Below are 14,857 nucleotides of genomic sequence, written 5' to 3'. Positions count from 1 at the left end.
AAAGAAAGAATATACACTCTTCATAGGATAGTTATTAAATGCTTTGTGATCACTACATAAAAAAAAAAAAAAAAAAACTCTTGATCGAGAATTTTTAGATTGTTAAGTTTAATTAATTAACTGAGATTCATGATTTTTGGCTGACTTTTCAACTTTTAATTATAACTTTAAGCAAATTTGTTTACAAAAATACTATATTGTTGTTGTTGTTCAATATATATATATATATATATATATTATATTTTTGGTATTATTGAAAAATTTAATAATGATTTGTTAGCGTTTGAAAGTGAGAAATATAGTATAATTTTAATCAAAATTCAAATTTTATAAAAATCATTTATCATAATTTATCGGTATTAAGACAAGGCTTAATAGTAGTTTTCGCCCCCTAACTTTCTCGAAGTTGCGATTTTGGTCCCTTTAAAAAAAAACAACAAAACCGTCCCTTAAGTTTTTAAACTATAGCCGTTTTGGCCCCCCAAGGTCAATTTTTGGTAAAAAATAACAACACGTGGCACCTCATTTAGGGTGCCACGTCAGTGTAGACCGAGTCAAAATTGACATTGGGGGTCAAAACTGCCATATATGCAAAACTTAAGGGGCAATTTTGTAGTTTTTTTTCTTAAGGGTCAAAATCACAACTTCAAGAAAGTTAAGGGGTTAAAACTGCTATTAAGCCTTAAGACAATAAAAAAAGTGAAAAGACATATCCATCACTACGTAAGTTTTATCCTTAAAAAAAAGGTCAAATGCATCTAAAGGTCCTTTAAGTTTTTCGTTTTTTCTAAAGTGGTCATTTAAATTTCAAAAGTCTCAAACAAGTCCTAAGTTTCAAAAGTTCCAAACAAGTCCTTTTAATTTTTGAATCGTTTCAAACAAGTTCTTTTAGTTTTTGAATCGTTTCAAACAAGTTTTTTTAGAGGATGACGGTGATGATTCAGATGATAGCAACAAAGAGCATTATTCACCATTTGCCATGTCTAAAAAAATGACTAATTTTAAGTGGGTGTTAGGAGTTAGATTTGGTACCAAAGATGAATTCAAGGAAGCAATTACCAACTATGCTATCTACAATAGAACTTGTTTGAAACGATTCAAAAATTAAAAGGATTTATTTGAGACTTTTGAAAAAAAAAATATCAAATAAGTTTTATCTTTATGAGAAGAGAAGCACGCGACAAAACCCACGATACAAGTTTATCATGATTAGTAGACTTTAAGGCAGTGTTGTGCACGATACCCACGTGACAGGCAAGCTCCACGAGACAGTGGAGACGGGGTCTTTTCTTGCATATATATAATATACTAAAAAAAATAATTCACAATCACAGTCTTACCACTCCATCCATCCATCCATCCTTAACTCTATCTTTAAACTTTTCCTATCCTCTATGGGTTCAACTGAGAATGAGAATGGAAATTTGAAGCCTCTTCATGTTGCAATGCTCCCATGGCTTGCTATGGGACACGTACTCCCTTATTTTGAGTTGGCCAAAATTCTTGCTCAAAATGGTCACACTGTCACCTTTATCAACTCTCCCAAAAACATTGATCAAATTCCTAAACCACCCAAAACAATTCAACCATTCATCAATTTGGTTAAATCACCTTTACCACATATAGAACAACTACAAGGTGAAGAGAGCATGCAGAATATTCCAAAAAACATGATTGGTTATCTTAAGTTGGCTTATGACGGTCTACAAGACAATGTTACTGATATACTCAAAACTTCAAAGCCTGATTGGGTTTTCTATGATTGTGCAGCTGATTGGTTGCCGGCAATTGCCAAAAGCCTTAACATTCCTTGTGCTCATTACAGTATACTCGCAGCTTTGAACGTATGTTTCTTTAATCCACCTAGGGATCAAGCCGTAAACATGTGTAGCCCACCAAAGTGGCTTCCTTTCGAAACAATTGTTTATCTCAAACCTTATGAGATGATGAGAATAAAGGAATCTGTTAAGAATGAGTCTGGTGGAAAAACAGTCACTACTGCTGATACCAGCAAAGTATTCACAAGTGCTGACATGTTTCTTATTAGAACCTCTAGAGAACTTGAAGGTCCATGGTTAGATTATCTTTCTCACCGATACAAGGTTCCTGTGCTTCCTGTTGGAGTTCTTCCACCATCCTTGCATATAAGAGACGACCAACATGATGAAAACAACCCTGATTGGGTCCACATCAAGGCATGGTTGGACTCAAAAGAATCATCTTCTGTTGTTTACATTGGATTTGGAAGCGAGTCAAAGTTAGATCAACAAGATTTAACTGAGTTAGCTCATGGAATTGAACTTTCTGGGTTACCTTTCTTTTGGGCTTTGAAAGATCGTAAAGACGGTGTATCTGAATTACCTCAAGGATTCGAGGAAAGAACAAAAGAACGTGGAATTGTTTGGAAAACCTGGGTACCCCAGATCAAAATCTTAGCTCATCCATCAATTGGTGGATGTATGAGTCACTGTGGTGGAAGTTCAGTCGTTGAGATGCTTCATCTTGGGCATGTTCTTGTCACATTGCCTTATATACTTGACCAGTGTTTGTATGCAAGATTACTAGAAGAAAAGAAAGTGGCTGTTGAAGTACCAAGGAGTGAGCAAGATGGGTCCTTTACTAGGGACTCTGTAGCCAAAACATTGAGGTTGGTAATAGTGGATGAGGAAGGTAGCACGTGCAGGAAAAATGCTAAAGATATGGGAAAAATTTTCAGTTCAAAAGATCTTCACAATCAATACATTAAAGATTTAATCGCTGCTCTTCAAAAGCATAGAGTTCATTCCGACAGTTAAGCATATTTCATGTGTTTCCCTTTCAATTTTTTATTTTATTTTTAATCTTATTGCAATAATAGTCCATGAGATGTTGATGTCAGTTCATTGGCAAGAGTTTGACTTTGTAATTTCATGGGACAAAGTTCAAGAGTTTGATCATTGTTACCACCAATAATGAAAAATTTATTTTCCTCATTTTTTTAGAAGCCCAAGAGATAAATACTAAACGATTCACTTCAGTATAGGCTAATGATCATGAGTTTGCTCTATTTCATTCATGATTCTGATGTGTAGTCTCAGTTCAGAAAGGGCTAGGGAGAATACATCGATCGTCATTATGGATATTATTCTTTAGGCGATTCCTTATGAATAATACGTAGTCTTATAAATAATAATTTTGTTAATTTTGGAGTATTGTCCTGATTAATGTGATGGATGGTTATTTTTATTCAATATGCTTCAGTGCTTTTCTATCGTGCCAAATCTGAACATATACTAATTCTCATATCTCTTCATTATCCTCGTCTTGCACGATGCATACAAATTGGATGGTTTTTATGCTATTTTCCATACTTGGAGATTGGAGATAATTGTTTATGAACAACACTTGCTTCAACTAATTAGGCTATAAGCAGAAAGTGTAAAATGTACACATTGATTGAGTTATGTCAAGTTTTAACTGTTGATTGTAACCTTAGAAAAGCATTTACATAATTTTCCAAGTTTGTGTTTGAGATCCTCTGTCAATGTACTGATATATAGAATTTAATTTGTATACAGCATTAGTGTAAAAATATTTACACTATTAATTAACCATAAGTGTAAAGTTTTTTTTAGAAGGAACCATAAGTGTAAAGTTGTTTAATTTTATGTTTCAGTTGACATAATTTATGATTGATTGATTGAAGTTAATGGTTTATAATTTTTTTAGGGTTTCCATTTTAAGAAGCTTTGTATGAGAATTGTGGTGCTGATACTGTTAATTATTTCTACAAATTTTGATATTTATGCTTTGGAAATAGTATATATGTCAATTGTGTTTGACTTTTCTATTACCATATTGATCTAATCTGTCCAACTGTTCTCTTGTTATATTTTGATTTGCCCTTTATGTGCTTCTGTTCTGCAATTTTGTCATGCACCAATCTCTGGTCTGTATTTTTTACTCGAAGGATGTGCGTGAATTAGTGCAATGACAACATCTAGTAAATTAGATCCATCTTCCAGTAGCCTGGATAGACCACTGCACATTGCGCAGCATGGATCCAACATAGCTGCTTCATTAGATAGATCAGGTAGGTTTCGAGAATGCATGAAAAATCCATTTTTGTCTTCTCTGCCCACTATGTTGAGAAGTAGTGAAGTAGATCTCCAGCAACACATGGGGATGTGGAGAGCTTCTTCAATTATGTGCATTTTGATCTGAAGTTGCCAGCAACACATTTTGATCATAAGTCTAATCATCATGATTCATGTGGATTATAAGCGACATGTTAATGCTGCTCTTGGAATTTCAACTGATAAATCTCCATCTAGTTCTGCAAAAGGAAAGCTACTGCTATCGACAGTACCAGAAGATGTCAAGCGAATGAGGGATGGTTTGAATTCAAGCACTGTGAAGGCGAGGTAGTTCTTTGTAAGTTTTTTATTTGCATTTATGATAGATTTGTGTAATTAAGGAATAGCATTGCATAACTATGCATTTCAACAGGGAACGAGTGAAAATGTTCAATGAGGCCTTATCTATATTCTATGAAGTTTTCCCACCGTACTGGAATTCATAACGAATGTCTCTAGAGTATTGCCTGCCACCAGCCTGTCTAAGCATTCTCTGGTTTTATAACTTTCATCTACCTATTTCTGAATATTTGATGCGAGTGTAGTATACTAAATGTATACTAAAATTTTGTAGGTTTGGGGGCTTATTTGCTATAAAGTTTGTTTTTTATGTCTTTAAACTTATTCTTACAGATCTCTTGAATTATTTGGCTTCAATTTACTATTTTGATGAAGGGAATGATAACAATTCGGAACTGAAATCATTAGACTGCTAAAGAACACACAATGATCATGATATATATTTGATTTTTTTTCTTTTTGTTTGTGTTTCAAATAGCAAAACTATGAAAGTATGTGGTAGCTCATGGACTTCAAAGTTTTCTTCCTTTGCTGCAGAAAATTCTGTTGTTCACTGATGTAATAATTTTAAGAATATATCCATGATAGGTTAATTATTAAATGCAATTGAGATTCTAAACTGAGACCGGTTCAATTATTGAATGTGCACAAAATAAGATAAAATAATTAAAACTAAATAGAAAAAATAGTAATATGAGAAGAACTTGCATTCTTACGAGAAATTTTTATACACGAGAATAGAAAATGAAGAAAACATGTGTAATCTATACTATATAAAATAAAATATATTTAGGAATAATATTTTTATCATTAACTAATCAAACATAATGATAGTTTGGGATCTGTTTATTTTGAGAAAAAACTATCTTTTATTTTTAATTATAATTATAAAATGATAACGTGCTTCTTTTATGTTCAAAGGTTTGAACAAAACAAAGCAAATTTTAAAAAACAAACAAAAAAGAAAACACCAAAAACCTCTTTTGTTTTACCAATATTGTAAAAACAAAAATAGATTAAAAATAAGGTGACATTTCTTAGAGCAAAATATTTTTAACCAACACTATAATGATTTTGGATTCTTTATTCTTCCTCTATTATTATTATTAGAGATCTTATTACTATTGGTTGAAATCTCCTTGGCATGGAAGGCTTAAGGGTAGCGAGTTAATTAGAAGAGGAGAGGAAGAATTATATCAATTTGGAATCAGGATTAGAGAACGATTTCCAAGTTAATTTGTTTGATGATTATTACTATCTTATATCCTATAACAGGTGAGTCTATCTTCATTTTTTAATTTCCTTCTAAATAGATTTGGTCTTTTGCAATTTTTGGTTATCTTGATGTACGTCAGTTGTTATATCTTCCATGTTTTCGGTGGATTTTGATAATTAAATTAATTTTCTTTCTAATTTTTCATTTAATCACAATGAAGCTCTTCCATTTGTAGGAACTCTCTGGTCTCTAACTGCGCAACTTTCTTGGGCTACAAGGTAGTGTAGAATATTCTCTGGTCTCTTCCATTTCCTGAAACTTGTATTCCAACCAACGAGGATCGTTATGCTGTAAATGTTGTTGATTTTGCTATGGTAAATGATACTTGATCGACAAGTTATGACCATAACTTATTTTCGTGAAAGAAATTTACATCTTTTCACCTTTTCCAGCACCAGTCTTCTTTTAATATATTTATTTTATTATCTTGCATTTCTTTCTTCAAGTTCATGTTTTATCATTAGTTGCAGGGAAACAAGAAATATCTTGTGTTGAAAGAGATTCATGAAGATGGAGTCAAGAGAACTGCTGGCTAATAAGGAGTCTTTGGCCTCTTGTGACATTGCCATTTTTGTTCATGACAAGCAAGAGCTTATATTTAAGTTCATGCCAATATACCATAGAAATTATGGACTACCTTCCTTACATATTCTAATATGTCTAGTCTGTTCGAGTATTTTAGCTGATATGCCATATTTCAACATCATAATTTAAAAACACTTACAAAAATCATATTTCATTTGGCTTCATGAACAACTCATACTAAATAACATGGGAAAATGTTGGTTGTATATATCTGACTAAATATTCATTTTAGGTCTAATGAGTCCTCATGGAAGGCATCGTCTAAACTCCTTGTAGAAATTGCTCGTCATGGAGAACATACTGGCTTTAAGGTGCCCTGCCTTATAGTTGCAGCTAAAGATGACCAGTATTCATTTCCAATGGCTGTACAAGAGTCAACTAGGGTATTTTCATTAACTCATTCATTTGCATAATCATATATACATGATTAATCGCGCATATAGTAGTCTGTGTATATGTATACTTTTATCTACAGATTAAAATAAAACTTTTGACCTGTCAATGTGTATTGTAGGTTAGTCGGAACATGGGAGTAGAGGCTCCTATATACCAATCAGTGCGATGTTAGGAAATCTCAACAGTCTATTCCATAGAATTGTAACCGCTGCTGAGCACCCTCATTTAAGCATTCCTAAAACTGAAGTTGGAAAAAACCGCAAGCAATACCATCGTTTACACGTTCCTGAAACTGAAGATGAAAATCAACGAAAGTTGTACCATAGGCTTGTAAATCAAACTCTTATGTTTGTCTCAGGTATATCCGTTTTCGGTTTGACTTGTTGGTTGTTCATAAAGTTTCTTTTGGCTTTATTTGATTTTTGTATATCTTGGTTCATGTGTTCTACTTATTTGGTTGCATATTTCATTTTGATATTCCATGGTGTTCTCTCTCTTGTAATCTTGAAGTGGTGTGTGACCGTTGTTCATACTTGTTTTTCCATTTTGCATGTTTAGTTTCATGTCCTTCTAATTTGTGGAATGACAAGGTGGATTGAAGTGGTGTGTTCTCTTTGTAATTTATTTTTGGATGTTATAATATTGCAGTTGGAGCGGCACTGGCGTTCGTTGGGGTGGGAGCTTGTAGGATTGCACGGAAGAATAAGTAAGTATATGGTTAAGATACAAATGTTTTTCCTTAATACAAATGTATTTGTGAAGATTACATTCCAACTTGTGAAGTTTGTTAGAAGACAAACGAATATTGTTGCTCATACTTTAGCTAGGGCAACCTGCCCTTGGGCGTCACCGTATTTTTTTATTTTTATTGTTGTTGTATTGAACATTGGTTGATTAATGATAATAGATAATTTTGCTTGTTAAAAAAAAAATGTAATAATAGATGAAATAATATGAAAATTGCTTTTCTCACATTAGTTATTTCCTAAACACACATGGACATGATTGTTTTATCCTCAACGGTAGTTTAACTATCATTCACATCTGTGAATGCAGACAGTGCATTCTTTCATGCATGTCACACAATCCATTTTAAAATACAAGAGTGAGATATTTTGTTTCTTTTGTTAACATTTTCATATTCTATTTGCATCACCTCTTAAAAGATGATAGGTGGGGATGTCTAAGGTTCAAACCTCAATATCTGCATATTATAATGGATTGTTTCTACTAATTGATTTAAACTAATATAGGCTGAGGTATTTGAATATGTACATTTTTTTTCTTCTAAATAATCTTGAGGCTTCCACGATATTACACAAGATTTTTTTAAAAACAAAAATTAGTCATCTATGACTTATCTAAAAGTCTGATATCGATCCATTGTTTTTTTTTTTTTTGTTGGTAAAAAATAAAACTACCCTATTGGCATAGGCTCTAGGCCGTCGCACCCCCGGCCTATGCCTAGGGTCTGCGCTGCTTTTCTTCCATCCCGTTTTATGCAGCAATGAAAGGGATGATTTTATTTCTAATTCCACAATTCAATTTCATGAGTCGAAAGTTGAAAACCTTATCAAATTGTGATTACAAGCCATAAACTACCATTGACCACCTTCTATTACAAGATATCACTCATTACTCATTTGTTTTCCAAGAGTAAATGACATTGAAAGTTTTCTGTAGTCTGTAATCCCTTCTCCCTTGTGAAACTCGTTTGACGTTCTCTCTTGTGAATGGCTATTCCATTTACACTAGTGTCCAAATTCAATGGATGTGGTGCAACAAATGTTAGTGTACATTGCACATCCTTTAAATCCTTACAAAAAAAAGTATCAAGCATTAAAATAATGTAGAATTAGTGTGGTGGCAATTACATCGACCATGGCTAATTTGCAAATGATAATCAGGTTAATTTTTGACGGAATGGATATATATTCATTGAAAGAAAGAAGGGAAGACAAAAATTGAAAGAAATGTTTGGTCCCTCCAATTCATTCATCTCCAACCAAACAATTATATAACTCAACAAAGATGGGACCAATGTTAAATGTTTTTGTTGGCCAACAACATTGAATCATATATGGTTGTGTGTGGAAGGACGATTATCTCAACATAGCGTTTTGCCGTCTATGGTTACAACTTACAATGGTTTTTTCCCCCTTCTTTTCCTATTTGCAAAATTGCCACCATAATATTAGTTCTCCGTAAGCATGTACCGGAATGAAAGAAAACGACGAAAAAATAAAAACGAGCAAATTATTTAAAAATTAAAAATCACATAAAATGGTGACAACTAGGGTACCATGGAAGAATGGTGGGTAATTTACTCCAACCAATACACATTAGCCACATAAGCACATTTTTAAGTGGTATCCATGAACTATCTTGACTCCACCAACAAATTGCTCATTTTCATTGGTTGGTGGGTAAATTACCCACCATTCTTCAAAGGTAATCTAGAAAAAACCTTAAACCAAACCATACTGTATGTATAAATTTGGGTCCGGCTAACAAGTGTTCTTGGGTAAATACTTATTTATTTAATAATTAGTATAAGATATTTACAGGTCTATTATTTGTTAATTTTTAATCAGTTTTAATAAAATTGAATTTAATTTAGGTTTAATAGCAGTTTTCGTCCCCTAACTTTTACAAAGTTGTGATTTTGATCCCTTAAGAAAAAAAAAACTACAAAACCACCTCTAAGTTTTGCAACTGTAGCAGTTTTGGTCCCCAAGACCAATTTTTGGTAAAAAAAAATAACACGTTGAACCTCACTTAGGGTGCCACGTCAGTGTAGACTGAGTCAAAATTGGTCTTGGGGGCCAAAACTGCCACATATGCAAAACTTAGGGGGCGGTTTTGTAGTTTTTTTTCTTCTTAGGGGGCCAAAATCGCAACTTTAGAAAAGTTAGGGGGCTAAAACTACTATTAAACCTTTAATTTAATACAATTTTTACTATTTCATATATTTCAAACAATAATAATTTTTTTTTTACTATTTTTAATCAATCATTGTTTTTTTAGGAGGTGATTGATTGTTGTTATTAAAAAAGAATAATTTTTTGTATATTGTATGTTATATTTTGGATAAAAAATATTACTTAATAAATATTAGTAGTAGTATGCTATTTTTGTACTTCTTAAAAAAAGATTATTTTTGTAGATGTAATTTGGATAACTGAAAACCGATATAATATAAACTGTATTTCTCCGATAAATCAATAAATAATTCATATAATTTTCCCTACACTTAAAATAATTTAGTATGAAAAATAATGTAATACTAACAAGAGTGTTCACCTGCTTTTGACAAAAAAGAGTCTTGATCAATTTTATTTTTCAACAATACAAATGTTTTTCTTTCTCCGCCGGTCGTAGGATTAGTAAATTTGGAATCAGCCGGTAAATACAATAACATTGCATTTTACGATAAATCAATAAATAATTCATAGTATGATTTTCCTGTCGTCATTAATTTTCATGCAAGGAAGTCTTGAGTGAGTGACCATTATAAAAGTACATATTTGTTACGCATTACACAATTAACATATATAGCCACCAATACAGTCATCCTTTCAGGAAAGTTATTCCCTTCCACCCTCAGCCATGGTAACTATCTGCTCATCTCGTGCACCATAATATAGAGTGTTCATGTTAACATGTTTAATATGTTTTCCCCTACTTAAAGCTTAATTGAAAATTTAACTTTTATATCATATATCTTTGTTGCGTGTAAAACATTGTTCAAAAAATATTCTGCATGACCATTATTTTAGCTATCTATACAAACACCTTGGTTGGTTGTGTTTTCTTTGAATTTTGATTTCTTTTAACTCGATTCTTACAAAATTTGCGTGCAAAGAGATAACGGCTCCCATTTATTTAAACACATGTTCAAGTCATATCTTATTTAACGTGAGACTCTTAACGCTTTCTTTTAGACATATAAAAGGATATCTAGAACGTGACTCAAGTGGTTCGATAGCAATAATCTGATAGTAGATGGCCAAATAGGTCGAGGATAAGCTTTGGTACCATCTTAATTAGAACTTTAGTTAAGTGAGATTCTTAACATGTTTAATGAAATGACCTAGTCCCCATGATAAGGCAAACCACATTTTGAATCTTAGCCAAGAGAGATATTATGTCAAATTAATATCTTCTTTTCTCTAGTACAAAGGAAGAATGGAGAGAAACTTATGCAATTCACTTCAAGGATTTCAAAGCATATTCATGAAGGCATTCACGGTTATATCTATCGCATAAAGTTTGTATAAACTGATTGAGTGAATCGAACATAAAATTTAGCGTGTCTACACAAAATTATTTATGCAACCATCATCATATTCGTCTTCAACTTCTTTTTGTTGAAGTTATTGAATCATTCTCCAATAGTATATCTCACAAAAATGGTTCTCACCATTTTTTAAACTATATGCTTAAAATGTGTTGATTTTAAAATACAGGATTCAAAAGATGAGACTAATGTTAAAGATGTTGAGTACCAAGCAGTAAGTAAACCGAAACAAGGAGGATATAGAGCTACTCATTTCATCTTTGGTGGGTAAACTATATATGTTCATCACAATTCCTTTAATTTGTTTTTGAAATAAACCGAAATTCATTTATGTTTCGATTGCAGCAATGATGTTGCTTGATAACATAGGATTTGTGGCAAACATGGCAAGCTTGGTGTTATATTTCTTGTTTGTGATGCATTTTGATTCCCCTGGTGCTTCAACCACTACCACAAACTTCATGGGAACTACTTTCTTGTTGACTGTCGTTGGAGGGTTCATCTCCGATACATATATGAATCGTCTCAACACATGCATCCTCTTTGGCATAATTCAGTTGTTGGTAAAGTATTACATTAAACAAGTTCATTATTTGATTAACTTACTCAAGACATTGACTTGATGTTAGTATTTTTTGAATTGCAGGGATACGCCTTACTTGTGATTCAATCCCATGATGAGAAACTTCAGCCAGAACTATGTGGAAAAAAGAGTTGTTTACATGGCACAAAAGCTTTACTCTTCTACGCTTCAATATACTTGCTTGCACTTGGTGGTGGTGGAATCAGAGGTTGTGTTCCTGCTCTAGGAGCAGATCAATTTGATGATATGAATCCAAAAGAATATCTCCAACTAGCAAGCTTCTTCAATTGGTTTTTGTTTAGTATTACAATTGGTGCTAGCTTAGGTGTCACTTTTGTAGTTTATGTTAGCACAATCTTCGATTGGTACAAAGGTTTTCTTATATCTCTCTCATGTTCTGCCTCTGCACTTATTTGCATTGTTGCTGGAAAGAGATTCTATCGTAAACGAATTCCTGGGGAGAGTCCATTGTTGAGTATTTTACAGGTACCCTTTTCTTCATTTTCTCCAAATAATTATGTGTTAACTAATTCTTTTAGTAATTATTCTTGCAGGTGTTGGTTGTCACAGTTAAGAATTGGAGTGTGAAAGTACCTGATAATTCTGAAGAGTTGTATGAAATAGAGACTCATAAGTCTACTTTAAAGAACAAACTCATTCCTCACACTAGCCAATTCAGGTTGGAGTAATTTTAGTTATTTCTATGATTTTCTTTAAGTTCAACATATAGAGAAATGATATTTGTACAACCATTTTGTGACAACTTTTGTTCTCTCTCATACTCACATTATCAAACATAAATCCTAAAACAAATTCTTCAATACAACAAACTGTTGCAATTGAAGTACTACACTATGAATGATTATGAACAGGTACATTCAATTCAAGCTTATACATTTCTTACACATGTAATTTTGTGCAAAAACAGGGTTCTAGACAAAGCAGCCACTCTACCTAAAGACACAGAAGCAATAAAATGGAGGGTGTGTACAGTAACACAAGTAGAAGAAGTAAAGATTCTAACAAGAATGATGCCTATCCTTCTAAGTACAATACTCATGAACACATGTTTAGCACAACTACAAACCTTTTCTGTCCAACAAGGAACCTTTATGAACACATTCATTGGCACTTTCAACATTCCAGCAGCATCAATACCTGTGATCCCATTTGTATTCATGATCCTTTTGATACCTGTTTATGAATTTGCATTTGTACCACTTGCTCGCAAAATTACCGGTCATCCTAATGGAATAACAGAACTACAAAGAGTTGGTGTTGGCCTAGTTTTATCAGCAATCTCAATGATCATAGCAGGTTTAGTAGAAGTGAAAAGAAAGCACTATTTCAATGATCACAATAACAAAAAAATCAGCCTCTTTTGGCTTTCTTTCCATTATGCAATCTTTGGCATTGCTGATATGTTCACATTGGTTGGACTATTAGAGTTTTTCTACAAAGAAGCTCCTCAAGGAATGCGTTCACTATCCACTTCTTTCTCATTTCTTTCATTGTCAATTGGTTACTATTTGAGCACAGTTTTTGTTGAGCTCATAAACACAGTGACAAGTAGGATTACAAAGAGTAATAAAGGATGGTTAGAGGGAACAGACTTGAACCAAAACCATGTTGAGCTATTTTATTGGTTCTTGGCAATACTTAGTATGCTAAACTTTGTTATATATATCTTTTGTGCAAAATGGTACAAATATAGAAATGATATTTCATTTGATAGGGAAATGTTGCTCAAACATCTAGCTACTACTTCAAATCATGGAAATGTGTCAACAAGCTCTGTGACAAGATTCCAAGATATGCCATTCAAAGAAGAGAGATCAGAAACCTCCCACTGACCATGATTATTGCCATTATTGTTCACCCCATCATCATGTATTTTGTAATATTAAATTGATTATTCATGTTCTCAAGTTACTTTGCTCAATCAAATCTTACTCATCATTAGTCTATTTGAAAATATGTTAGTGAATAAATTGATAATTGGTGGTTAAAGATAGAGATTAAATTAATAGTAAATTGTTAAAATATAGAGATCGATGGTAAGAATTTAAATTTATTAACCAATTTGACAGTTTCATAGAGTAAGAGACGTTTTTGAAATATTTATAATTAAAAAGTTTGTTTTACAAAACCATAGATCAAAATCTGTATTTTTTTTCACTATCATATCTTCCATCTTCCTCTTTCCATTTTCAAGAGTTAATCCCGTCAACCATCATTAAGTTTGATGTTAATATATTTTCTTTATTTTTCACAAGTTGTGTTGCAAAGATACTATATTTTGCTTTTTTTGTTTTGTTTGTGTTGAAACTTCGAAAAGATGGATGGATTATACAGAGACCTACTTTAAAGCTTGGGAAACAAGAGCAAGGGATTACTACTCCTTTGATGGCCAAAAAAACCGATAGATGAATTGGACAATAAATGTCATTTTGGTAAAATAAAAATCTCTTTTAACATGGTTAAACGAAATTTAACGAAAAAATACAAATTCAGCATCTTTGAAAGGAAAGAAAAAAATACAAATTCAGCATCTTTAAAAGGAGGATTGTCTGTGTTTTAAAACATGAAGGAAAAGAGTTGCAATATCATTATCTTTAAAGGGAGTGGAGAGTTATTTAATCTTACAATAATTAATAAAAAAACAAATATATGAGTTATAATATTCATGTATACAAGTCTATGACGGGAAGTAGAGATATTAGAATTCATAGTGTGCATTTTAAGGTTATCCAAAAAAAAAAAACTTCAATATGGTGAAACTTCAAGTGTCGTGTGAGTCCCTCTGTATCACCATCACTAGATTATGATGCAAATCGTTATGTATTAGTTAAACCTATGCTTCATGATGATATGATATAGGCCCATATATATAATGATCTAATGATACAAGTTCAATTAATGATTCATGGATGGCAAAAAAATCTGCACCCGCGGATATCCTGGATAAAATCCGCCACTGACATGAAGCAGATACCTTAATGGATATTTATGGATAAAATAAACGGATATTTTAATTATCTGCTAATTAATTGATGCGGATTTAATGGTATCCACACCCACGGATATCCATACCCGCTATTAAACTGAATAAATTACATAAATAACCTTAATACCTTTCAAATTTTTAAGCTAAAAACCTCGGTATTGCTTGTGAGTTGTTATTAGTTATTACACGATTATTCAAGTTTGTACTACACTCCTTTAAAAGATAGTGAAAGTGGTCGGGATTGTTGAAACAATAAGCTTTGTTTTTGTTGAATATGATGAGCTTTATTTATACT

General features: G+C 32.4%; 3 protein-coding genes across 3 annotated transcripts; all 3 read left to right on the top strand.

The window, feature by feature from the left end:
* Window positions 1-1,320: 1,320 nt before the first annotated feature.
* On the top strand, window positions 1,321-2,978 carry LOC25494145 (soyasaponin III rhamnosyltransferase). The gene has a single exon (XM_013602913.3). The coding sequence runs from the start codon at window positions 1,395-1,397 to the stop codon at window positions 2,793-2,795; it is 1,401 nt and encodes a 466-aa protein (XP_013458367.1). The 5' UTR covers window positions 1,321-1,394; the 3' UTR covers window positions 2,796-2,978.
* A 140-nt stretch (window positions 2,979-3,118) lies between these two features.
* On the top strand, window positions 3,119-5,928 carry LOC120580140 (uncharacterized). The gene is made up of 3 exons (XM_039833307.1): window positions 3,119-4,158; window positions 4,219-4,403; window positions 4,489-5,928. Exons 1-3 carry the CDS (start codon window positions 3,970-3,972, stop codon window positions 4,559-4,561), a joined length of 447 nt encoding a protein of 148 aa, XP_039689241.1. The 5' UTR covers window positions 3,119-3,969; the 3' UTR covers window positions 4,562-5,928.
* A 273-nt stretch (window positions 5,929-6,201) lies between these two features.
* On the top strand, window positions 6,202-13,651 carry LOC25494142 (protein NRT1/ PTR FAMILY 4.5). Its single transcript, XM_039832827.1, has 7 exons — window positions 6,202-6,275; window positions 6,509-6,659; window positions 11,142-11,235; window positions 11,318-11,535; window positions 11,619-12,041; window positions 12,110-12,234; window positions 12,484-13,651. Exons 1-7 carry the CDS (start codon window positions 6,202-6,204, stop codon window positions 13,406-13,408), a joined length of 2,010 nt encoding a protein of 669 aa, XP_039688761.1. The 3' UTR covers window positions 13,409-13,651.
* The last annotated feature ends 1,206 nt before the right edge of the window (window positions 13,652-14,857 follow it).

Source organism: Medicago truncatula, chromosome 4 (genome assembly GCF_003473485.1).
Source record: "Medicago truncatula cultivar Jemalong A17 chromosome 4, MtrunA17r5.0-ANR, whole genome shotgun sequence".
Classification (NCBI taxonomy): Eukaryota; Viridiplantae; Streptophyta; class Magnoliopsida; order Fabales; family Fabaceae; genus Medicago; species Medicago truncatula.
Note: the sequence above shows the minus strand (reverse complement) of the source record. Positions and strands in the feature narration are given on the sequence as shown.

Coding starts and splice junctions, on each gene's coding strand:
- LOC25494145 (XM_013602913.3), top strand. CDS start 1,395: ATGGGTTCAACTGAGAATGAGAATGGAAATTTGAAGCCTCTTCATGTT.
- LOC120580140 (XM_039833307.1), top strand. CDS start 3,970: ATGACAACATCTAGTAAATTAGATCCATCTTCCAGTAGCCTGGATAGA. Junction 4,159..4,218: donor AAGTAGATCTCCAGCAACAC/ATGGGGATGTGG, acceptor TGCCAGCAACAC/ATTTTGATCATAAGTCTAAT. Junction 4,404..4,488: donor TCAAGCACTGTGAAGGCGAG/GTAGTTCTTTGT, acceptor GCATTTCAACAG/GGAACGAGTGAAAATGTTCA.
- LOC25494142 (XM_039832827.1), top strand. CDS start 6,202: ATGGAGTCAAGAGAACTGCTGGCTAATAAGGAGTCTTTGGCCTCTTGT. Junction 6,276..6,508: donor GCCATTTTTGTTCATGACAA/GCAAGAGCTTAT, acceptor TATTCATTTTAG/GTCTAATGAGTCCTCATGGA. Junction 11,236..11,317: donor AGCTACTCATTTCATCTTTG/GTGGGTAAACTA, acceptor TTTCGATTGCAG/CAATGATGTTGCTTGATAAC.